The sequence below is a fragment of the Cyclopterus lumpus genome, chromosome 13, assembly GCF_009769545.1.
Source record: "Cyclopterus lumpus isolate fCycLum1 chromosome 13, fCycLum1.pri, whole genome shotgun sequence".
Taxonomy (NCBI): domain Eukaryota; kingdom Metazoa; phylum Chordata; class Actinopteri; order Perciformes; family Cyclopteridae; genus Cyclopterus; species Cyclopterus lumpus.
In genome coordinates this window covers 1,573,867-1,599,221 of record NC_046978.1, presented here as the reverse complement: position 1 = coordinate 1,599,221, position 25,355 = coordinate 1,573,867, and the positions used below count along the sequence as shown (strand labels likewise).

At 40.7% G+C, this 25,355-nt stretch overlaps 1 protein-coding gene across 3 annotated transcripts in view; it reads right to left on the bottom strand.

Annotated features, from left to right (window-relative positions):
• gria4a (glutamate receptor, ionotropic, AMPA 4a) overlaps window positions 1-22,094 on the bottom strand; it is a 90,930-nt gene extending 68,836 nt beyond the window's left edge. For 2 of the 3 annotated variants that reach the window (XM_034548097.1, XM_034548101.1), the window contains exons 1-2: window positions 21,998-22,091; window positions 18,897-19,055 (exon numbers count right to left, since the gene is read on the bottom strand). In XM_034548097.1, the coding sequence (XP_034403988.1) occupies window positions 18,897-19,055; window positions 21,998-22,091 (253 nt within the window). Of the gene's footprint in view, window positions 1-18,896; window positions 19,056-21,997 lie in introns of all 3 variants that reach the window. The other variant, XM_034548100.1, reaches the window with a different exon arrangement.
• Window positions 22,095-25,355: the final 3,261 nt, after the last annotated feature.

The following is a 25,355-nucleotide window of genomic DNA, read 5'->3' as shown; positions in this document are numbered from 1 at the left end:
CTGAGCTCCCAGCCTGGGTAAACACAGATTGTTTTAGACAGAAGGTTTTGGAATCCAAAACAAACACATTAATCATTAAAGAAAACTTGTGAACCAACTTGTCTCTTAATGACATGGTATTTCCAATGCTAATGTAGTTGTCAAATACTAAAATGAGCTGCAGACACGGGGGAATAAACCGGGGAAGTTGGTTTTAAAATACAGATTTGCATGACAGATGACACTAATTAGCAAGTGAAGACTGCATAATCTTGCATAATCTGCATGATTATAGGGGTGGCTAGTTTGAGTATAGTTAATAGTCTACAGATGGCATACAAATAGCCATTATTACAGGTAATACCTGTAATTGAGTTTATTTGACCAGTACATTTAGGGCAAAGGAATGCAAAATGCAGATATGAAGTCATTATTGTGTTTTTATTGTCCCTTTGTCAGACCACCACATCACTGCCAAAAGTGAATCAGATTTAGATGCACTATAACTTAAAAATAATAACAGTAAATAATAGTGAACCCTTTTTCATATTGTTGTATCTGGGGGTATGCGTGAAACTGCATCTACCATTGCATTGGACTTAGCATAAGTTCCTTTTTAAATTTCCTGCATTGTTATTGGTTTCATTGTGTGGTACATTGTGCTCCACATTTGAATGTGAATGTGCTTAGATTGTGAGTGACGTTGTATGTATGATTGGTGGCTTTTTCTCCATTGATTTCTACTATATTGGTCTGTCACAGGGCTGATGGTATGTCTGTTAATACCAATGTAAATGCTGAGCAAGGCAATATTTGCTCTTCACAGATATCTGCATATTTTAGAAATCTGATTAAAAATATATTTGAAACATCAAACCTGGCACTTGCAATTTATTTTAAAAGGAACATATCATTACTGGGGTGTTAAATGTCTTTAGACTTTAACATTTCATCTTACTCCTGTCTGTTTACCAAACATTGTGATTACCTTGATTTTCAATTGGTAATACTGTAAAAACTGCCATTTCTAGAAAATAAACACATTGACATCATGAATAATAAGTCTATAAACGTAGTAGGTGCAAAGGCCTTTAGCTACAGCATGTTGAGGGCTTACGATAAAGGGGTATTTAAAGTGCATACTTTCATGTTACTTTAAATACATATGACCATCAAATGCTTTACGTTAAAATGTAATCAAATGTATATTCCAACTTATGTTAAGCTGAGAGTTTGGCAGCAGTGGGCATTAGATGCATTTGCATTTAATGTGAGAAAATGTATGAATTCTGTGTAATAAGACACTAAGGCTAAATGCAATTCTTGCATGATTAAAGTATATTCTTCTGATTTACATTTATTTGCAATAGCTTCTGAATATCTTTTTTTTTAATTCAAAGGGTTTTCCCCTAATGCTTAATGATTCATGGAACTATCAAACTGAACTATCTCACTGAACTGCTGGACCTGCAAAAATAAAAGGGGTAAAAGGAAAATGCTGTTCAGTAGATGCCTCACTCGCTTTCAAGAGGGGAAGCTGTATTAATTTTTAACCTGACTCCGACACAAACACACTGATTGATAAATAGTTAGCATGATGTAATCAGAAACACCCCCAAATCAAAGCTGCCACGTGTATCTGTTGCTGCATTTATCTCCTGGAATTTCTGACACTAATTGTGTCTCAAGGCTCAGCGAAGCACACCTGAATAACAAAAAGTGAAATAAGAGAAGGTGCGATGAAGAGGCAGAGGTGAGCTTGTTAGAGAACAAGATCTTTCCCTCTCATTGTTCCCGTGAGCGTCCGCAGTTCCACAGTTCTGCCCTGAGTGTAAGTACACTCTCAGTCCCCCCGGGAGTCTCCACACACAGACACACTGTAGGGTTGCAGCACAGCGAACAGCGTCCCCGGGCAAAAAGTCAACCTCTGCTGCTGAAAGCTAAGGAGACACACACAAAGGCACTTCGACATCACTGCGGCTAAGAAGGTCCATGTCGATGTGTCCTTGCAAGACACTTAACCCATCATTCCTCCCGAAGGCTGAGCCATCAGTGTGTAAATGCGTCTCAATGATTAGTTAGTCCTGATGAGCAAGTGGAACCGTGCATGGTAGCCATCAGTGTATAAATGGGTGTCATTGATTGAATGGCATCTCGTGTAAAAGCTTTGAGTGGTCGGAGGACTGGAAAGGCGCTATATAAGTACAATTACCATTTACCATTTGTATGCTCATGCATTTCTCTTGAGACAGTCCACCATAACCTTTGATGGACTTACTAACACTTCACAGCATCAATGATATACTGTATATTGTGTGAACATACACACAGAAATCATGATTAAACAAAGATACTGCAACATATATGTCGAAGTGTCCTTGAGCAAGACACTGAACCCCCAGTTGCTCCCCGGGCACTGCTCCTTAATAACTAAGGATGGGTTGAATGCAGAGAAGAATTTCTCCACTGTGGGATCAATAAAGGATACATTATTATTATATTGTCTTGAGACTTGACCACACATGGTCATATTTGAAAGAGTTACAAACCATACACAAAGGACAATTCCAGCTTTTGCTATTTTCTGTACAAGCCTTCTAAAAAAAAATATGTTGTTGAAATTCTTGGGCTGCCCACATAATCATTTAAACTGACCTCTAAAACAGTGAACCGAATATGTCCTCGGTTTAGGAGCACAGTTTCATGTTGCCCTCGCTCAGTGAAGGGATAATGAATTGGCTCCAAAAGTCGCGCATACATAACTAAAGGTTGCTGCATGCTCTTCAACCCCCATTCCTTTACAACGTATCTAGCCTTTTGTTGAGGCTCTCATCCGGAGAATTACAATGAGTGAGCAGGTAGAGTTTCAATCTGATGGTCAAGTAGTACAGCGACAAGAGACCAAGAGCCTCAGGTTGTTATAATATAATAATCTGTCAACATTCTGGGGTAACTCTGGTGAATCATGCATAAAAATATGTTCAAATGTCAAAGTATACCCATATGGTGGCAGATTGTAATATAGAGAAACAGGCCTCAGACCAGAGGATGGCTGGTTCAAGTGTGGTTCGGGGGAAGCAACGAGTAGTGCTACAACTTCTCTCAACAACTACTGTTGAGGTGCCCTTGAACAAGGCACTATAGTATTGCTTCAGTAGAGCTGATTCTAAAGCCAAAATGACAGAAAAGGGTTATGCAACAAAGCTGCCAATAAATGACAAACAAAGATAGATGAAAACTACCATGTATCAATCAAAAGATCTTTAGAAATGCAGGCTATTGTAACAGAAGAACATATGGATTAAAACATGTTCAGCTATTAGTTATAGATATATAAATAACCCTGAACTCTCTATAGAAGCAGCTATTCCAGTGAACTTTACACTATAAGTTGAGAGGTGTAAAACACTACAGTTTTGCCAAGGAGATAATCTATCATATGAAAATTCTTGCAGTTTAAAAAAAACCTGTAATAATTTCAACTAGAATGCACACTGACACATTACGTCTGCAAGATGTATAAATAAATACAGTGCAGGTTTTGTTTTTTGTGTTTTTTTAGTGATTTATTTTTCTTGGGTAGGGAATCCAAAGCTGAGGATTTTCCATGTGAATACAGTGAAAAAGAGCTCATCAAAGACACACAGCATCAGAATGTCATAGTTAAAAGATAGCTAGGGCTTACTCCTTATCTATGTATAACACATCATACTCAATCCTCCAATCCAAACTCCATTTTCGTATTAAATACTCTTGTCTTTTGCTTCTAAATTGCAAAGCTAAAATCAGTTGATTGCTCATTTCTACCAGATAACCAGTGTTGCTCTGTTGTACAATGCACAGCAGTGGCTTAGGTCAGACAGACACGTCTCCCTGTAGCAGCTACTATGCTATTTACTTAAAGCACTGGGCTTATACTCTATATACATATCACACATGTGGAAATAAACATTCAGAGCCTTATCTGAACAGCACGTTTTCAAGGGCTCTACTTGATAATGACTCATTCTCTATCTTGAGCTGTTTGCATGTAGATAACCACAAACACACAGAGAAGACAACAATTGCACACACAAAATGAAATATGAAGAAGAATGTGCAAAAGCATGTGCAGAATTTATATGGGTTGGATGAGCACAAATGCACAAACACACTTACACATTGATCCAATGTGTAATGATGACTATGATTCCCAAGCCTAATATGTGGTTAGTGTCATATGTGTCTATTCCATATATATTTCTCCCATCTCTTATGTTCTCTGTTTGCAGCCTTGTATATATAGCATCCACAGCAGACAAACACTAAGAAAGTCCAGGGAACACAAAACACGGAAGTCTTCTCATGAAAAATAGATTTGCTCTATAAAAAGAAGCCACAATCTATACCCTTCAGACTTTTTTCAGAGTTGTTTCTACAACACTGGATGTGATCTGTAGGAGTATGAAGATTAATGACATGCAGTATCTCTTATGAGGGGAAAGAAATGTTTACGTTAGATTACGTTAGTTCTTTTCTACAAATAGTTAATTCAGTGGCAAAAGCCTGGGTACTTTCTGAACAACAGATGCATTAAACAAGATGGGGAGACATAAGTTGGTATTGTGTAGCATGACTGCTGTTGTTAACTAATAAAACCAAAATCTAATGATGAGCATTAAAATAGTGAAGCAGCTCCCGACCAGGACTGTATTTAAGGGGTCCACAGTGAAATGATTTAAAAGACACATACCAGCCAAAAAGAAACACACATTTATCAGACGATGGTATCAAAATATAAACAGGTGGACACAAAGCTACATTTGCAGTAAAGTTATCATAGGTGGTGATAATATAATCATCTGATCATTTACAAACTTAGCGTATATTGCTGGGGAATATGTGTTGAATATGGTGAAATTTGACCAGATGGTGGCGATGTAGCAATTAACTTTATGTTAACTTTAATAAAAAGCTGTAGTTTGTGGGAGGACAAATATATCCATATAAACCACACCCATTAACATCTTGATAGATTTATGTCGAAATCTACTGTTCTTTTACTGTTACACATATTGTCACCAAATTTGGTAAAGAACATGTCTCGACCAAATAGTTACTTTTTTATGTTTTAATATATTATAGTTGTGCTGTATCTAGCCCTCAAAGTTTGTGCAGTGCTTTCATCACATACAAATGTCATATCTCAAAAACAATATGTGCTAATGCAACCACATATGGTTGACATGTGAAAATGACAAATTTGGTGCCATTTGGTCGATAGGAAGCACTGAAGCGGCTACATGTTTGTGTCCACATGTGTATGTATGTACTTTATGTCTGTCTTTTGCATATCTTGAGAACCGTTTATCAAATCAACTTTACACTTGACAGCCGTGCCAAGGTTATCGCCATGGTGCACTTCTGGGGGCCAAGCAATACAGGACAATCATGCACTCTGAACAGGCACTATTATATTATGTGCATTACCATGGCGACATGCTCCAAACAAAAAGGGGGAATATTTCACTTCGACTACGGGGTCCATAAAATACAAATGTACAGTCAGCAGTAACAGCACTGCTATCTTATAACCTTCATGTATGGCGTCGGCCCATATTGTGTTAAGATTTACATTAACCACAGGCTGTACAGTCCATGTATGTTTGCTTGGTTTGTTTATTTGATTAAATCCAAAGAGGCAGAGATGAGAAAACGGCTCGATTTTGTGTATTAGCATGGTGCTGATCCTTGGGAGGAAAGCATCAGTGTTCCCGCAGGTATTCCTCAAAATGGGTAACCGAGTATCACCACAATAAATCACCACACTAACGAAAGCCATCTGTTTTATCCCATTAAATCACCAGAGAGATGGCATCAGTGAATGGAAAAGAAAAGTCTGTCTATGAGTTGCTTTGTCTCCGAATTTAGGTTATTATCTTAAGCCACACAATGTCCCTCCACTGTTATCATGACAAATGGTAGGTATGATGGCAACAACTCAGATATACAGTTCATTATGTGTGTGTGTGTGTGTGTGTGCTGCACACACACACACACACATATATATATATATATATATATATACTGTAGCTCAATAAACACCTAAAGCTTTATTTTGTACTATATTTACTACTACTTACTGTAGCATGAACATCAATTATTCCACATTACCAAATTCAGTCATGTACAATCCTGTGGTCATATACGGCAGCAACTCTGCTACTCTCTGAAGATCTAATCTGCCTCTCTCCTTCCCCCCCGACGACTGCTCTGACGATATTACCTTCCCATATGGAGAATAATACTCTAGTATGCCATCTGTACTATCATCCATGCCCTCGAGGGTGTGACTGTGTGTGTGTGTGTGTGTATGTGAGAGTGTGTGTGGGAGAGAGAGAATAGTGCCTGTGTGAGAATGAACGAAGAGAGATGAAGGACGTGTGTGTGTGTGTGTGTGTGTGTGTGCGAGTGTGTGTGTGTCTGTGTGTGTGCGTGCGTGTGTGTGTGTGTGTGAGAGATGGAGAGTGAGTTTACGTGCATGTGCACTGGTTCCAATACTTTACAGTCTGTATGGTGCTGCCATGATGAGACACAGTGTAATAATCCCAACCTATGCTGATTGTTATAGTTGATGCTCTTTGTCGGTGGGGGTGTTTTAATACACTACAGACACTATTTTCTAGAACATCAAGCAGACAACAATACGTGTTTCATCACACAGCTTGCTTTTACCAAGGAGATATATGTGATTATATGAAAATTGCGACATATACATAACTAGAAAGCTGTACAAATGCAGGGCTCTGAACTATATCTCTTAATTTCTTCTGCATCTCCCTCTCTTGCCCCTCCCCTTCCATCCTCCAGCAGACATGAAACACATTCCTGACCCGAATCTTTCTTTTCTAGTCTCACCTACTGCCTTACAAACACCACAAACTGTCAGAGGGAATACTCGTCTTCCATCTGTCTGGCAGTATGTTTTACCATGAGTGGAGAAAAGAAGAGAGAAAGAAAGTAAGCTGATGTTTAGCCAAATCAAATCCCATTAAAATTCACCATTTTAGTTTTAGCTCTAAACTCAAAATGCAGCTGATGTTATCAGGTTTGGAAACATGTAAACCAAAGTTTGGAACACTTTACTTGATGGCGCCTGACTAAAAGTTAAGGGATCACTCGATCAATTCATCCTCACTGGGACATGAATATCTATGCTAAATTCCATGTCAACTAATCTCAGAGTTGTAAGCACATTTATTTAAAAACCAAACCAAAACTCATGCTGGTGCTAAAGGACATGTCTGGGGGAGGATCATTAAAGCCACTATCATCTGGGAACAATGAAGGTGTGGACACACTCTGAATCTGCCAATTCATCTGGTTGATGTTGAGACTTTGACCTCCTGGTGGTGGACCGACTGATGCTTGCCATTCATCCATCAAGTCAGCCAGCAAGAAAGAAAGAAAGAAAGAGAGAAAGAAAGAAACAAAGAAAGAAAGAAGCAAGCAGAGTTTGGGCTGTATCTTGGCACATAAAACACACTCCTGCACATGATTTGACATTTACCTATGGGAAATATATACAGTATATGTTATTACTAACTCTGCGATTACATCAATTGCAATCAAGGGGTTCTAAGTGGAGTGTTTCCATGCAGTTACTCAGTCAACAGACAATAATAGTGCCTGATGAATGGTAATTAGTTACTGTGTGTACTCCAGAGGGATGGATGGATGGACACAAAACATGAAAGACAGAAATCTTGAAATACAAATGTTATTCTTGTCAGGATAACACATGTACTTAAAGAGAAAGAATAGACACTGCTGAATAGCTCTGGAGTGGACAGTGAGCAGCGCCCTCTTCCTTGAGGATATTAGAGAGGAAAAAACTGAACAGCAGCACCAGGGTTCTCCAGGCGGTTGGTGATCCCATTTAGTAAGCACCCTCTAGTGACTCCTCGAACTAAAAGGGCCCCAGATGGGAAGGCTGTGACCTTGTTTTGAACTTATCCCGCACTGCCAAGAGGTAATGTTGATGCTCAGCTAGTTTACTAATTTCCGAACTCAATGCTTTTCTAAATGGAGTGAGTCATCATAGAAGCAGATATTGAAAATGTCTCACTATGATAATCACAAACCAGTATGTTTTTATAATATAGAGGTTGATTCTTAATTGAGTGGTAGCACACTCCACCTACATGACTATCTCCAATCAGGTTTTGTTGTCTGGTTCTGTTTTGATTGACATTACAATAAGAAGGAGCATAGTGGATTGTATGTACAATAATGAAGAGCTGTATTGTCCTTCAGTGTTAATGCAGCCAATGTCAGAGCCTGTGAAGAAATATTTCCAATAATATTGGACAAGATTTTATTGAGGGTCAAAGGATGAAATATGGTCATCATTAAGTACAGATTGTCCTTTTGCCTCAAATTCATCTTCTCAAATCTTTCATGGATCAGCATTAAAAGGAGAACGTTAGCCCAGATTATAATAGCTCACACACACATACGGCTAACTAAACTAAAACAGGGTGACCATGACCAGTGGTGGAAGAAGATGCAAAGTAAAAGTATCAACAACAGGTCAAATACTGATGCTTGATCAGTGGCTATGTCAGCTTAAAACGATGATGTTCTAGGTACCCCTCTATAGCGCATTAGTGTTGGACATGGCAGTGTCCTCTTGTTACACGCATAGTTTCTTTTCAAAATAAACGTAGGAAAACCACTTGGTTAGGTTAAAGAAAAGAGCGTGGTTGAAAACGTGACAACAATAACCACTTGTGACCAATGACTGACGTGAGAAAATATTGAAGTTTACTTTTAGTTTTGCAGATGACACGAACAGCTAATTCTCGGACAAAAGTCCTGTGTAAAATCTCGCTTTGTAGTTGCTCTGCCCCACTAATAATGATGCCGGTGGGTTTACATTGGAGTTAGTTGGAAGCCTGATACGACGGTATCAGATGCCATGGGGCTGACCATCGGTATTTGACGATTTGACCAGGTTGACTTCTGAAGATAAGAAGGCGGACACACAGAGTGCTCGGCGGTAAAAATAGAAGCAAGAGAGGGTCCATCTATCACTGTGACTGTCTGAAGGGCCGGATCGATTGTGTGCGTGTGCTCGTGTGTGTGCATGTTATTTGATGCACTCCACTATCTCACCAAGAAGAGTTCAAATGTGAGTCAAACTGTGACGTGCCTTTTGAGATATTGACACACACTCATGCACACTTACACAAACGCACGTGGACACACACAAACAGACAGACACACACACACACACACACACACACAGGTAACCAGTAAGCCTACGGAGATAAATACCAATGCTGTCAGAAATGAATTGACCTCTAAGGCCAGTAAACACACAGATAACAACACGTCCATATAGACACAGCAGCCATCTCGCTGTCTCGCATAAAGTTTTAGATGACTTGCTTCAACCGCATCGCTAAGTATGTTTGTGTGATGTGTCTATGCTCATGTGCTCGTACGTGCCTGCCATGCTGGCCTCTTTATGTGCATCAGCTGCCATGATAATCGCCACACAGTGCACAATTAATTATTTTCCTTTATTTCCATTAGAGGCATTCTCTCTCTTCCCGCTGCTGCTCTGATCGGTGTAATAGCTTTGTTTGGCTTCCTACTCTGTCTCTTCCTATTTGTGAGTGTGATGAATTACCTACTGGTTACCTAATAATCTATTAACCTTGCTGAATACCAATTGGCCATTAGGGATGAATTGGTTCAAGACCGACAATTGAGGTTTGGGAAAATCTCAGTGTTTTAGATGAGCGAACACAGATTCAAAGAATGTAGACCAACATGCACGTGCAATGTACATGCACACACACTTACCGAAGCTAGGTTTCTCCAATTAAAGGCACAGTCTGGGAACAGAACTTTAATATACAACCATGAAATAACTGAACCTTTGATGGGGATCTTTTGTGTGAACTTGTAGATGGTTGTGCGTGAGGGCACACATTGGTGTGTGCGTGCGTGCGTGCGTGTGTGCGTGCGTGCGTGCTTAAAGGTCATGCCTCTCATCTCTAAGTGTGCCTTTGTGAGAAGCACGGAGTGGCAGCACTCATCAATATTAACTAATGCCCTTCCTTTCATCCACATCATAAATCCATGGAAACAAACCCATAGAAGGGTTTGGGGACAAGTTCTTGTGTGTGTGTGTGTGTGTGTGTGTGTGTCCTTCCAGTTTGTGCCAATGGAGGAGAGGGATAAGTAAAAACAAACAGGGACAGTGGGAGACAGATGTGAAGATGTAGGTGTAGTGATTGTTTCAGCATTCTAATGTGTCCATTTGAGTTCAAATAAAGCCACGACTCACACATCACAGCTTTTGTCCCACACTTAACAGCTAATGAGTAATGAGATGGAGCAATGACAGACAGAGGTGGGTGTGTGAGAGTCACAGAGAGAGAAAGAGAGGAAGGAAGTACTGTAAGCGAGGTGAAAACACGAGATAAATGGTGAGCAAGACTCAAGGAAATTGAACGTGAGAAATAAACTCGCTATCATGTTTGTGTTTGTGATTATGCAAGAGTGCATGCTTGTGCTTATAAGCGTAAAGAAAGCAAAGTGAGAGGAAGGAAGAAGAAGAGAAGAAAGAATGCAAATGGAGAATCAAAAATCCTTTGATCAGAACATGAAAACAACAGCAGCTAAGTCGAGAGAGTGAAGAACAACAAAAAGACGTCACAGGCAATTACTGCGAACATGGCTCCATCCAGCATAAACACCCCTGTGTTTGCTAAGGCGATGGGTAACACTTAAAATCCGCTGTCATCTCTTCTCATGCTTTTCATCTTCCAAATGCCAGAGAGGGAAAAACAAACTCAGAGAATAAAGACATTTCCTTCTGTATCAGCTATCATGCCCACTGGGAAAATAGAGGTCTTAATGAAACATAATATATTACTAGACATATTAGACCGATATATTAGCCGAGGCTCTTACGGGGTGTGTGTGAGTGTATACAAGTGGGTAGGTGTGGGTCAGTGTGTGGATTAAAGAAACACAGTCTGCCTTTTATCCCAGTGGAGTTAGATTACCTTGAGGCATCATGGTGATTCATTGAGACGTACATGGTCCATCATTATTATTCACTGTGCATTACTACTGAGGCTTGAACGAACATGGAGGAAAAAAACCTCCATCTTTCTGATTGACGTTTCCCATCTGACCACTGAGAGGCTTTACTGAGTGTTACTGCGATATCACTGGGCTGCCAGACAAAACACTGCAGCATGTTGTGGGAGGATTTTACTCAACCAGCTTCAGGCTCACTAGTCTGTAAAACCTCTCACTCCGTCTCATCTTGCCTCAAGGAACTGCAGACCCACATTATATATATGAATATCAAATGAGATCTTTAAGTCCAAACATATTTGTGATGTTATTGATCTTTAAAAGCTCATTGATATTTCAGTACCATATCTGCCTCTGTTGGCTTTACCATATAGTCAAAGTTGTATTTTAAAAATCTACAATCTGTATTCATGTATTTTCCCAGTAGACACACCCAGCTATCACCATTGCTTTGAATCATCATTGACATACCCTAAGATTTCTCAACGCCTGTTCATGTTGATGTTATAAGACTCAACAATTTGGACTCACCGTAATGTTCTTGGTTCTTCATAATACAGTTTGCCATAATTGTTGAGTCTAATGGTTTCTGTGCCCATAGCCTTCAGCACCATCTTTGGAAAAAAGAACATTTACTGCTGTTAAAAAAAACAAAAAACGTTCACGATAGGCTAGTGCAGTGAGATATCAGCTTTACTCTACGGCGGTAGACTTTTTAAGTGATACCTACTGAGAAACCGTCTGTTTTATTGTGCCACTAAATGAAATCAGATTACCTCAAGCAAATGTGCGGATTCATTGACGCATCTTCTAATGATATTGCTTGCTGTTTGGTCATTACTGCGGACGCTCAAATAAAATGATGCAACAAACAAATCTTCATGGAGTGCTTCCAGCGCCCCAAATGAGCCACTATGCAAGTGTGCACACATACACAGAATACTGTTCAGCATTTGGCCGTCACTGGACCAGTAAATTAAAAGGTTTGAAACCTCCTGAGACCCACTGAAAATATGAATTAATATCAACTAGAATGATAGCCTTGTGATTGTATGCTTCAGCCAACCGGTCATGTGTACAGCCGTGGCTGTTCATTTGTGTGAAATTGTCATAATTAGCATTTGTATTCCTGATTCATGGCAATGTGGTTTTCTACCCTTCCCCTTGCTTTCTGAGATCACAGTGAGCTACGGCTGTCGGCGTTGTAAAGGCATACAGGCCGATGCTTTACCTTCATATCTAACAACGGTTATCACATTTGCGAGTGTGTGTGAGACAGACTGATGTGATAAAGTCTGTCAGTCGTACTTGACTGGATGAAATAAGGGCCATCTAATTGAAGAGGCAGCTTTGAACCTCTTTACTGGTGAAGCAGCCATCTGTAGAGCGTGCAGACTTGGGTCTGATGACATTATGCAGAGAAAAATACCAACTTAGCTGCAATGAATCTCTGTATCTATTGTTTCTCTTTACTACTGTTCCATTATCGCTATTGGAGTAAACACATAAGCTTAAACTCGGTAGGAACTAAACAATAACAACCATATAAATGGCAGACTTATTGCTAACTGGTGACAAACAAAATAACGCTCTACTAAAGGTACCTGTAAATGGATGGAGGTTAAATGCAGTCCCTTATTGCCGTGCTGTTAGTGCTGACCCTGATAATGTGTCTTGATGGCAGGAAAAGCATTTAGAGCGCCATCAGAGTCATCCAACTCTTTCCGTATGCCAGTAACATGAATAAACGAAGGCTAGCTGCATTATAAATCTCCTTGTCCTGTCAGGGTTTCAGATATCATTTAACTCTATTTCCCCCAGTGTGGCCATTAAGAAGACATATAACCATGTACAAATTCTCCTATAAAGATGATGGTTGAGTGCTACTATTGAGAGTCTCAAATCATCTCCAAGACGACTGAGCCATTTAAGTGAGCAAGGAAAAGGCACAGATACTTGCTGTGCCTTTTCCTTGCTCACTGAGGAAGGGAAAAATATACGGACATGGTGGCAAATCAATTTGTATATGTGTCCGAGAGAGAAAAGACTGTAACATATTATATTGGTGCTTGTGTGTATAGGTGGGTGGTGCTGAGTTGTACCAGGAATCTATTTAATCAAGCCTGGACATGTAGGGTGAATGTGAAACACTGATGAACTCTTTAAAAGGGTGTGCGTGTGTGTCCACATGCGTGTCTTTGTGAACACCATTGTATTAACACCCTTTCAATTAACAAGTTCATCACCGCGGATGCAGTCATTTTCTTGTCAACATGGGAATACAGACTGAAGGGTGTGTTTCCACTCGTCATCTTTAATGAACAGGAAGGCGCTAATAAATGGTGAAAACTAAAACGACGGCGTCAGTTTGTGAAGAAAAACTGTTCAAAGTTAAACCTGGTCGAACTTTTATAATTACACTTGCTGTTACTGTCAATCCATTATAAATGTTATGTCATTTGGCTATACAAATTACTCTTATAATGCCAGAGTCTAAAAAGTAGGATGTTTCTAAAGAAAGATTTGTAGTCGATGCAAGGGATTAATGAGAATACCGCTGTGCATTCCTTACCATAGGTTTTTATTCATACGTAATTCATCGTCATCAGTCACCCGTGTTTAGCACCACCAAGTACATTTTAACATTATTTGATTTAGTCTCATTACTAAAAAGGAGACTACTGCCCTTTTGTGTTTACCTTTGTTCATATTGAGCAGTGATTGCGATGAGCACGTTTGCATTCAATTCAATTCAATTTATTTTGTATAGCCCAATATCACAAATTTGCCTCAGAGGGCTTTACAATCTGTACACATACGACATCCCTGACCTTTGACCTCACATCGGATCAGGAAAAACTCCCCAAAAATAACCTTTCACAGGGAAAAAAGGGAAGAAACCTTCAGGAGAGCAACAGAGGAGGATCCCTCTCCCCGGATGGACAGAAGCAATAGATGTCATGTGTACAGATGAACAGAGTTACAGAGTTACATAAACACATTACATGAATATGACAATGTATGAATGGAACTCCAATCCATGAAACAGAAGGAGGTAGAGAGGAGGGGGGGCGGGGCGCATCAGCAGGGCCAACAGGGAGGCCGGCTGATGAAGATGGTTGTGTAAGATAAGTGTTAGTGAAGAAACAACACATCTATCATCTTTCTTTAACTTTCATACTGTTGTCTTTGCTATGGACATGTTCTACCAGCATCAGAAACTTGCAGGAGAAAACACAAGAAGCGCAAGCTGACCAATCACAGTCCTCCGCTGTAGCCCTGATGCGTGATTCCATTTCTATGCGGCTATATATTTAGTTGTTATTCACTGTGACTTTGAATCACAAAACAATGACTTGTTTTATGACTGTTCACAAATGTTACTGAACCTTTATCAACATCAGAAAACAAGTATAATGATAGCGATCTAAAGTCCTGTGCTTTATGGCGAAACTAACCTAACCTTTTGAATAGTGCCAACAGTCAACCAGGTTACATTGAGGTGAAGCGTCAATATTTCATAAGAATATGTTATATCAATGTAAATACAGGGATTGATGATATGAAGATGGATAAGATGGGAATGTTTGTCATAGTGTAGGTGGAGTGTAGGTTTAACTACCATTCCTTACCGCCTTCACATCACTAAATTAATAAATGTTGTCCTATACGAACAACAGAGGGACAAAACATGACCAACAGCTCAAGGAGAAAAGATAATCAGGTGCACCCTGCATGTAAATGCAATCGGTGGGAGTCAATAATACATTAACAGTATTGATTGGTACATTATTCACTATAAGCGCAATCTATATTAACTCTAGATGACGAATGAGGTTATGCATGACCGCAACAATCAACCACCCAAACCATCACACCACACATCATAATCACTATCATTACTGTTGTACAGCAGGTACAGAATAGAACAATACAATAAGTAGTGCTCAATACAAGCATTTATCTTCATTTTGGACAGGAAACTAGTTAAAACAGAAGTATTACCCTGCGTATCGAGAATCACATTTACAGCCGTGGCAGCACATCATTGTGTCTTTGAGCTCTGGCAGACAAACCAGGCATAACCATTTTGCATTTTAGCATTTGTTACAAATCCTTTCCTCTCCATTTCTTTCTCCTTTGTCCATAATTCACCTTATCACGTTCTGTCTATCTTCATCACGCTCTTTCTCAGCAGCTTTTTTTCACAGCACACACACACAGTCTCATTCATATGTGCCCATTCTACTCAATGGCACATATTCTACATATGCCTTCAGAATGGACAGACATATCCCCATACAGGCACATACACACGCATTCACAGTGGCTTTTGGTCATGCTAGACCATTTGCATTCTTTTCTATAAGCCAGTGAATAGAGACACGTTGGTGAGGAGCTCAGTGGAATAGTGTGATTCTCTGGCTGAGACACATCAAAAGACACACACATATATACACCTATGCAAACACAGCAAGGTGAAAATACAAAAATACAGAGCTACACAGAGACGGTATCAGCATATATAAACTACAAAAGAGACAGACACTGGTATGCATGTCTTGGCAGGACAACCACAAAGAAAGATTGACAGCAGCAGGGGACATATGAATGTGTGACGCTGGGACAATAAACTAGTTGTATTCCTCGGGAAATATGGAAAGCGGTGGGGACCAGGGATTTTTTTGATCCGTTCACGCTTCCTGAATACTAGAATAGAGAGGAACTAGCCAAGGTCAGAGGCAGAATTCCCCATTCTAATTCAGAGCATTGCTCACCACCCGGAGCAAGTGTCAGGGATTAATTTAGAGATCCATTCGCCACGCCTGTGGAGAGGAGAGAGACGGCAAAACATGACGAAGAATAGAGGAGCCGAGGAAAGGAGAGAGAATCTGGGGGAATGGGGAGACAAAGGGGGAAGTAACACAGAGGAGAATGAGAGAGATGGAACAAGTGAGAAGGCAAGAAAGAAAGGCAGAGATAGAGACAGACAGAGAAGAGGTTACATGTAGCCTGCGGAGAGCAGACGGTTCACATAAGAGCTTCATTTTGCAGAGAACTCCTCCTCTTATGACCCATTGCCTCCATGAGTGTGTGTGTGTTTGTGTGTGCGTCCCTGTGTGCGTGTGTGTGTGTGTGTGTGTGTGTGTTTGTATTTACTCAAACAGGATTTTGATGGTTTAGTGTATGTGGGAGTGTACATTAAACCTGTTATTGGCAAGGAAGGAACAGCCAGTGCAACTTCTTTGATGTAACTAAACCAATAGCAACATTTCTAGCAGACCCTGTAATGTATCTCAGTCAGTCTGGCCTCAGTACAAGCAAACATTTTGTAAAACACCTGCAGGATTGTTCTTTGCATTCAGAACGAGTGTGCCCAATCGTTTTCCATCAGCACGCCGCTTTATTCATCACTTGTGAAATTCATACAACTCCCCTTACATTTTAAGAATGCCACCTAATGAGCATTAAATATGTACCTTCCCACTCACACTGCTAAACAGTGAACATAAATAGATGCAGCTTGTCGTGGGTGGGAGGTAGTAGATGGATTATTAATTTTCCAGTCATTGTAGGTTGCATTAACTGGATTGTTCATTCATGTGGGGCTACAATGCAGAGGACAGGAGACATATAGACTTTTAAATTGCATTAGACCATTTTGATTTATGATACTATATGTGACTTGCATTTGGCTGAAGTTAAGTCCTGCATTAAAACTTTCCGTGTACATAATTTGTCAAAATGTATCATGCTGAACACAACTCGAGATGATATTCAAGATCTTTCAACCTTTCAAGCGCTCCTTTCGGAACCATTTATTTGGTCATTTTTAGTAGCTTGGTTTGACAATGGTGCAGCTTGTGTCAACTTTCATTTACAATCTGGAGATTTTTAAAGAATCTTGTCAAACACAATGATATAACATCACAACTGTATTGTTGTATTATACTGTATTGATTTTGTTCGCCCTGCCTAGTGAACAGTACCAGTGGTCGATTTGGGAAAGTTTGATGAGATAAGGAGGTGAAATATTACAGAACAATCACATGACACTTTACCTCAATAAAAGAGTGTTGCACCATACTACTGTGTAAATAACGGTATGTGGTATATTATAGGGAAATGTAGCTTCAGTGCAAAAGGCAGCAACATAATCTGATAGTATTTTCATATTGAATATGCTTTCCCCTTATCAATATAATTACCACTGCTCAGCCCCAACAACTTTTTATTTTGTGTGCAAATAACTAAACTTAACATATGACACTGTTCAAAGTAACAACAGAACATTTGTACCCGCTCATGCACTGACATGACAATATCTTACTAGGAGGAAGATGAGCAAGATAATTAAGATTTTTTGTCATACTCAAAAAATACTCAAAAATACTCACAAACCAAAAAACATCTAACAACATTAAAGGCATTTCGATCAGTGTGGCGTAAACGAGTCTCACTCAGCAGATGCCAGAAAGCGAATAATCAAACTGCTTAAGTCATGCAAATACATGCAGAGAGCTCCAGCAAAGCTCCCCTGCTCTAAGAAAGAAGCCAGAGGAAGCAAATCCATCAAGTAAGGACATCTCACAGTCCTGGCAAATATGAGTATGATCATAATCTTCTTTTGTGATAACTACATATGATCAAATCAGTTTCAGTAAATTGCAATGCCTGGGCAAGTGATACTTCAAGAGGCCAGTCAGATTGAAGCAATTAAGTTAAAGAAGCAAAATCCATCTACATATGGAGGGAAAAGATCACAATCATTGAGAATAAGTACATTCTCCAGGTGCAGATAAGCGCAGGAAAACAACAAAGCAAAAGTGGCCAGCCGGTGAATGTCAAATAGGCGCAATTCTTTTTTGCAAAAGTGTTTCCAAGGTGTCATGTTTATTTAATCTAAGTCCACATCCAAGCACACAAATGTCCATTGTAAAATAAGCCAAATACAAAGGGGTTTAATGGCTAACATTGGCTTTATGGTCAACATTGCATTTAATGTTCCATAATCAAAGATGTTTTTGAGACACTGCAAGTTGTTACGATGTGACATAATAGGCTTGATTGTTTTTTAATAGTTACATTTTTTATATTCAAGGCACACCTACAATGCAAACACCTGTAGAATGCACTTCTAAACTGTTGGCTGCCCACATCGCCTTGTTAACACTAACAAACATCACAACCTCTCTCTTGCATGATTCCAGGTCGAGAGGAAGTGTGAGGCATTAGATCTCGACCCACAGAAAGGGAGGGCGGAAGATTAGCTGTCTTCATTCAAAAGATCACAGCGGACACAAGTACCAACTGTTCCCTTCTGTTCTGAACACAAAGGACCCAATTTCAACACCGTCTGCAACTGTTCCGAGACTAATGTTAGAGCTGTGTGCTGTAATTCTGATGGGTAATATTACCTTTTAGTGCAAAGGGGGAATAGATGTGAATAACATAAAAAGAAGCAAAGTATATTTAGGAAAGTGTATTGGGCATAATGGTACGCTACATTAACCACCAACATTGCCTCAAAATGCCTTGCAGTCAGAACATTTGTATTTAGTGCTAATAAAACATACTTCACAGTGTCTAAAATCAACAAACAGTTGCAAATTGATGAGTTTTCAAACTATATCCACCATAAACTACTCGTCCAATAAAGTTGCAGTCTGATCCTTAACAACACAAGTTCCTAATTAAACCAATCTTCATCCAACAGTGTAGGAAGGAAAGAGACTGAACAACGGACAAGAAGAGAGTCAGAGAGAGATGGAGGGAAAGAGTATTTGTTTCAGTCTCATTCTCAGTCAAATACTTACATGCATTGGTGACGGCGAAGCTGTTGGCGGTCTCTATGTTGTCGACATGTGGGACCAGGTTAAAGGGAGCTTCCGTAGCATTAGGGCTGGTGTTGTGAAGGAAGATGGCTAATCGAAACGCTGTATACTCCTGATCCGTATTCCTAATGAACAACCCACCTAGAGGGAGGGACAAAGAGGCGGGGCAAAGAGGAGATGAACACATTGATGTGGAAAGGAAGTGAGTCATTGCAGGGTCACAGAGGTAGAGAGACAGGAAGAAGAAGAGTAATGTGGGGAAAGAAAGATAGATAAGGAAGAGGATGGAAGAGAAAAAAGAGAGCAGAGAGATCTTCATTAGTTTTGTTACAAAAGGTCATTTGTCTTGCAGCCGATCCTCACTCACACATACACTTAAACGTGAATTCAGATACATATGGATACCCACACAGCACATGTCATTGATGAAATCGGAGAAAGACAGATGGGGGACTGGGGGGAGGAGGAAAGGAGAAGAAAAGAGAGACAACTAAGCTGACAGGAAGGCAGTCAAAGAGATAATGAGTTGGACAGGGCATAAAGGAAAACAGAGGAGAAAAGCCAGATCAGACAGAGTCGGCTAAATAAAGGAGGGCATGGACCGTGCAAAGATAAAGGGAGAGGGAGGTGAGTGCTAAGTGTGAGTTGGCCTTTAAAAATGAGTGTCCCTCAATATGGATGCATCTGATAAACTGAGAATCAGAGGGGAGAGAGAAGATGATATTAAACAGTAAGCTGAAAGTATTAAGTCCCAAAAAATAAATAGACACAGTTAAGATGAAGAGATATGAAGATATGTGGGAAAGAGAGAGAGAGAGAGATAGATGTAGTGTATATGGTATATCTTCTGCTTGAAATTTAAAGAAAATACTAATTTAAGAGTCATCTGATCCTTTCAGAGGTCTCCAATAACCCGAGACTGATGAATGATATAATACTGGAATTTAATGGCAATAACTGATGAAATCAACAGAAAATGGATTAAACATAATATACATATACATATACTTGCCATTGGCCAAATGGAGGGGAATAAATGGCATCTGGCAAAGACAACATGCAACAAAATCCACACATATTAACCACGTCCTGCCCGGCTGTTGTAGGTCAGGCCAGTCACAAAAGAGAGGCCTTAACAGTGTATTGACGAAAACCGTCACAGAAAATGCAAAAAGCCTGAGGTGTTATTCTGGGTAAATGTATAGCTGTAATTGAATTTGCAATATGAGATATGTAAACTTTGGGAAAGAAGGATAAACTGTGATATTACAAAGGGTTTGTAAATAAGGGGCCTCTTCTGTTTCTATAGAACTTGTCATTTTGTTGTATTGCTATGGACATAGATTTGATATGCTCATCCAATAAATTTGTTCTACATTGCTTCACACGGTAGGTTGAACTGAAGTGAAATAAAAACTGATGTGACTTAAGTTCAACTAAATCAGATCCAACTCAACTGAATTAGATTATACAGGCAGACTGTGAAGCCTTGACATTTTATTGGTGAGTAGTTGGGAGGAAGAGCGTATTGAAGAAAGCAATAATCAATAATATGTCAGTTATGTATGTGTCTGCCTGTGTCTTGTTCATACTAAATGTTTGTATCATCTTCCCTTTTTCTTTGGCATCATTCCCTGCAGTAGATCAGTAACCACACATATTTGCATTGATATAATTATTAATTTATTCTACATGTAAACTCTCCCTAAAATGAATTATCCAAGGAAATTAGTTTTTGTTTTAGGGTATAGAATTCCACCTTAGAGCACACACACACGTTCACACACACATCTACAGGAGTATATAGATAAGTCCTAACATGACACGTTATTGCACCAGTTTCTCCAAGAAATTCATCTGCGTCTGTCTCTCTTACACACACACACACACACACACACACACACACACACACACACACACACACACACACACACATGCAACAATAAACTGTCTGTGCTCTTACTGACATTACACTCATGTGCAATACAGAGATATGCAAATGACTCCTCAAGTGAAGTGCTGTAGAGCCGAGTGAATGATCATGTATGTATATTGGAGTGTTTAAGGAGGATAGTCAGTGGGAGGGATGGAAAGAGTGCACGTGTGCTTCTGCACGATCACACATGCTTTATACAGTATGCATGTGCATGCGCGCATGTTCACTTTGTGTGCACATGCATTCTTACCTGTGCAAGAGGTGTTTGGTACATGTATGCTGTACTCTACATGTATATGAATGCATATTTGTGTGCACAGACAACAGTATGTGTGCATTTTTTTTGGGACTGCATGTGCAAACCTGTGCGTACATGTGTGTGTTTCTGTGTATGTGTGCCAAGCAGAACATATTTAGCATATTAAGTTTACTGGCAGCTGTAGGGAGACAGAGTCAAGGAGCCGAATCTCATTATAGGACCTCCCAGCTGCCCCCCACAAGGAGTGATGCAGTGCATTCATTATCACACACATCCCTGTATGTGTGTGTATGTGTAAGAGAGAGAGAGAGAGAGACACTTCATGCATGTGGTCCCACTGAGCAAACCAATGACGATCCAGATTTAGTTAACTTTATTTCTGATCTATAAGGCAGGTTGAAAGACAGTCTTCCTGCACTGACGGGAGGGTAACTGGGAAAGGGCAGAGAGAGAGAGAGAGAGAGAGAGAGAGAGAGAGAGAGAGAGAGAGAATGCTGCAGTGTCCTAACAGTAAAGTAGACTGAAGGGAATAAAGCTCCCTAAAACATTCAGCCTAGAGAAACCTTTAAAATAAAAGCACATTTCGTCAAATGAAAAGCCAGAGTGAAAGTGGGCATTTATAAACCATATGAGTTTCAGCAAAGAAAAGACACACCAATCTACCCTAAACCCCAAAACATCGAGTAGAAAAAAGATGCACCAGAAGAAAATGTGTTTCTGTACTTGTATGTTCTTGTTCCATTATTCCGGCATACATTGTTTTAGTTTTACATTGATTATGTGTTTTGGAGGGTCCCCCCCCCTTCTGTCCGCTAAAATCCACTGTTAACCAGTGTAGGTGCTCAGATCTAAGTGCACGTGCGTAAATTCAGTAATCCTCCAACTCACCTATCTGCACTGAGCTGGGGAAAGCCCCCGCCGCCATCCCCCAAAGGGCGGAATACACCCCGAGAAAGTGCCAAGACAAAATAATAATCCTCATTTTTCTTTCCTTCAATCCCTTCAGAAACTGTTGAGAGACATCGGGAGAGGGAGAGTGGGGAGAGATGCGAGAGAGAGAGAGAGAAAAAAAAGAGAAAAAGGCGTCAGGGGAAAAAAAGGAGAAAATAAGAAAGATGAGAGAGAGGTTTTTTCCCCCGTTTTGTCCTGCAGTAGTCCTATTCCATGGTGGGCTCGTTCGTTTCTTTCCCTGCAGTGTCCGCTCAGAGGAGAGCTCTGTGTCGGGCGCACATGTAGCTACAGAGGGGAAGGTGGAAAGAGTGGGGAAACTCGCTCCAATGATTGGCAAGCTGGGAGAACAGCCTGCATGTAAGAACTGGACATGCGCACCCCGTCTCTCTCTCTCTCTCTCTCTCTCTCTCTCTCGTTACCCTGCCTCCCATATTTAACTCGCTGTAACACCGAATCGTATAGCTGCAACCTATTGATAAGGCTTCATCGGGGTTCATTTAAGGAAAAGCGGAAAAAAAGAAGGACCCGCGTGAGTGTGCGTGCGTGTTTGCGCGCACTATTTTGGTGTAAACTCGACAGCATTTAGCCTAACAGAGCTCATATTTCTTCGGTCAACACCCTGGATCATTCATGGGAAACAGCGTTTGCGCAAGAAAGAAAGCCGGACACAGTATGATAAAAGCCAGAGATAATGAGGTGTTTTGTTCAGCTTAGAATAAGAAAATAAAACGGTGAAAAAGATTCATAGCCTGGAGTAGATTCTGTTAGAGTGCATTATGTTAGTCGTATCCCACTCACAGGCGTTTTATCTGCCGGTAGCAGGTCGGTAAAACTGACAGACGGTCTGGGATCGCGCAGTTACACGGTGGAGAGCACAGTTTCATTTTTACAGATGGAAAAACTAAAGGGATGCTTCACGGCCTGTCTCGGTGAAAGATGCGGTCTGTCCTCTAAGGGGGTTCCCAGTCGGCTGCTAAGCATACGAGTAAATCAAATAGCCTGGAAGAAATACATGTTCCTACACAGACAGGATACTCATTTACTGAGACTTGGACCCTGCTCTCGATATCCCTCACGGCACCCAACTTGAATTAATAGTTGATTATTTTTTAATACAGCTTACTTACTTAACTAACTACGATGTATGTGAATCTGCCCACATTCGAGATCTACTTCAGTGGAAAGACCTGGGTCGATCGGTGTGATTGATCACTGGTGTAATGCGGGCTGCAACTAAAGAAGCACAGCGCTCAGACGGTTGCGCCCTCAGATCCCCATCACGTCGACGGGCTCTGTCCATGGTGCTGAAATCAAACTGCGCTATATGCCGGCAACAGGATGAAGGGGAGAGCTGGCTCTTGGCCGCTCGCACACCACGTGCCACTGAGAGTTCAGCATCTGCGGGCAATGCTGAAAACAAACAACCACACCAGGAGATGACACTGATTAGTTGCTTCTCTCCTAGTAAAGGTGTGCTAATTAGTGACATCACCTGGTGCTGCAGGTTGTGACTATCACTTTGCCTCCATGGCACAGAGAACTGTACCGCATTATAGCATGTTGTTCATATTCTTACATATCATCCTTAAATGACATTTTATTCTTAAAACTTGAATCAGAAACACAGAGGATCTGCTGCAATTACAAAAGAGAGCATGGGTTTACTTGCTCTTGAAAATTGTAGGCTATAGCTATATGATTTATTTTCTAAATGTTTTGCCATTGATGCAAACTTATGCATGTCTTGTAACAAGTAACAATTCCACAATAGAAACATTAGCATATACTGTAGGGACAGTCTCAGCGTTACACAAATTTGACAATGCTGTAAAGAAGTCTGCGGCCATAATAGATCCACTGTTCTTTGTGCTGACTTTATACAATAGCTGATGCAGGCAAATTTATCTGAAGTCCCAAATTGGTTTTGGTAGACCAAGGTTAAGTCATCTGTCCAATAATTTGTAATGATGATTCACTGCATTTTATTTTTATATAAAGATATGAAAAAGTTAATTGACTCACTTCTCTTACTTATTTATGAATACTCACTGGCAATACTTTGTACTGCTGTCTCGGAGCTGTACGTTTTAATGACTGTGCAGTCCAACTTAGTTTTTCTTACTGAATAAGCCTAAAATATGAGCAAAATGAAATATGTGATGGCACACACGTATAGGCAGAGCTTCGTGAGGTCTCATTGATACTTCCCTTGTTCAGGAAGTTGACTGTTGAGTGTTTAAAGGCATACGGTTTAAAGGCATATTTTATCCAATAACAAACCACTACTGCTGCCAGACCTGTTGATGCACTTGGGAAAAATAAAATACATTTTGTCTTCTGTGGAAACCTTGTATCACTAGTGCAGCTGACATTTTCTGAACATGCAGAAAATTGATCATGACCCTGTGACACATTATTAATGCATTGTATATAGAGTGCTAATAATAAACTTGTATTTGACCCAACAGACATTTTAGTAAAAACTAGCCTTTTGTTGGAATCAGTAAGGCATGAATTCAATTGGCTCTACACCGCCGCCAAAAACAAATGCTTCTGCTAATACGTGACCTTCAACATCAGGTTCACAGTAAAACTTCCATCCATCCATCCATCCATTATCACCCGCTTATCCGGGGTCGGGTCGCGGTGGCAGCAGGTTCAGCAGGCCGACCCAGGCTTTCCTCTCACCCGCAACACTTTCCAGCTCATTCTGGGGGATCCCGAGGCGTTCCAAGGCCAGCCGGGAGATATAATCCCTACCAGTTGGACGTGCCCGGAAAACCTCTAATGGGAGGCGTCCAGGAGGCATCCTGACTAGATGCCCGAACCACCTCAGCTGACTCCTTTCGACACGAAGGAGCAGCGACTCGACTCCAAGCTCCCCCCTGATGTCCGAGCTCCTTACCCTATCTCTAAGGCTGAGCCCGGCCACCCTCCGGAGGAAGCTCATTTCGGCCGCTTGTATCCGAGATCTCGTTCTTTGGGTCACGACCCAGAGTTCGTGACCATAGGTGAGGGTTGGAACGTAGACCGACCAGTAAATGGAGAGCTTTGCCTTCCGGCTCAGCTCCCTCTTCACCAAGACGGACCGGTACAGCGCCTGTTTTACTGCTGCAGCCGCACCGATCCGCCTGTCGATCTCCCGCTCCACCTTACCCTCACTCGTGAACAAGACCCCGAGATACTTGAACTCCTTCGCTTGGGGTAGGCAGTTTGCCCCCACCTGGAGGGAGCAATCCGCCGGTTTCCGGCAGAGCACCATGGCCTCAGATTTGGAGGTGCTAACTCTCATCCC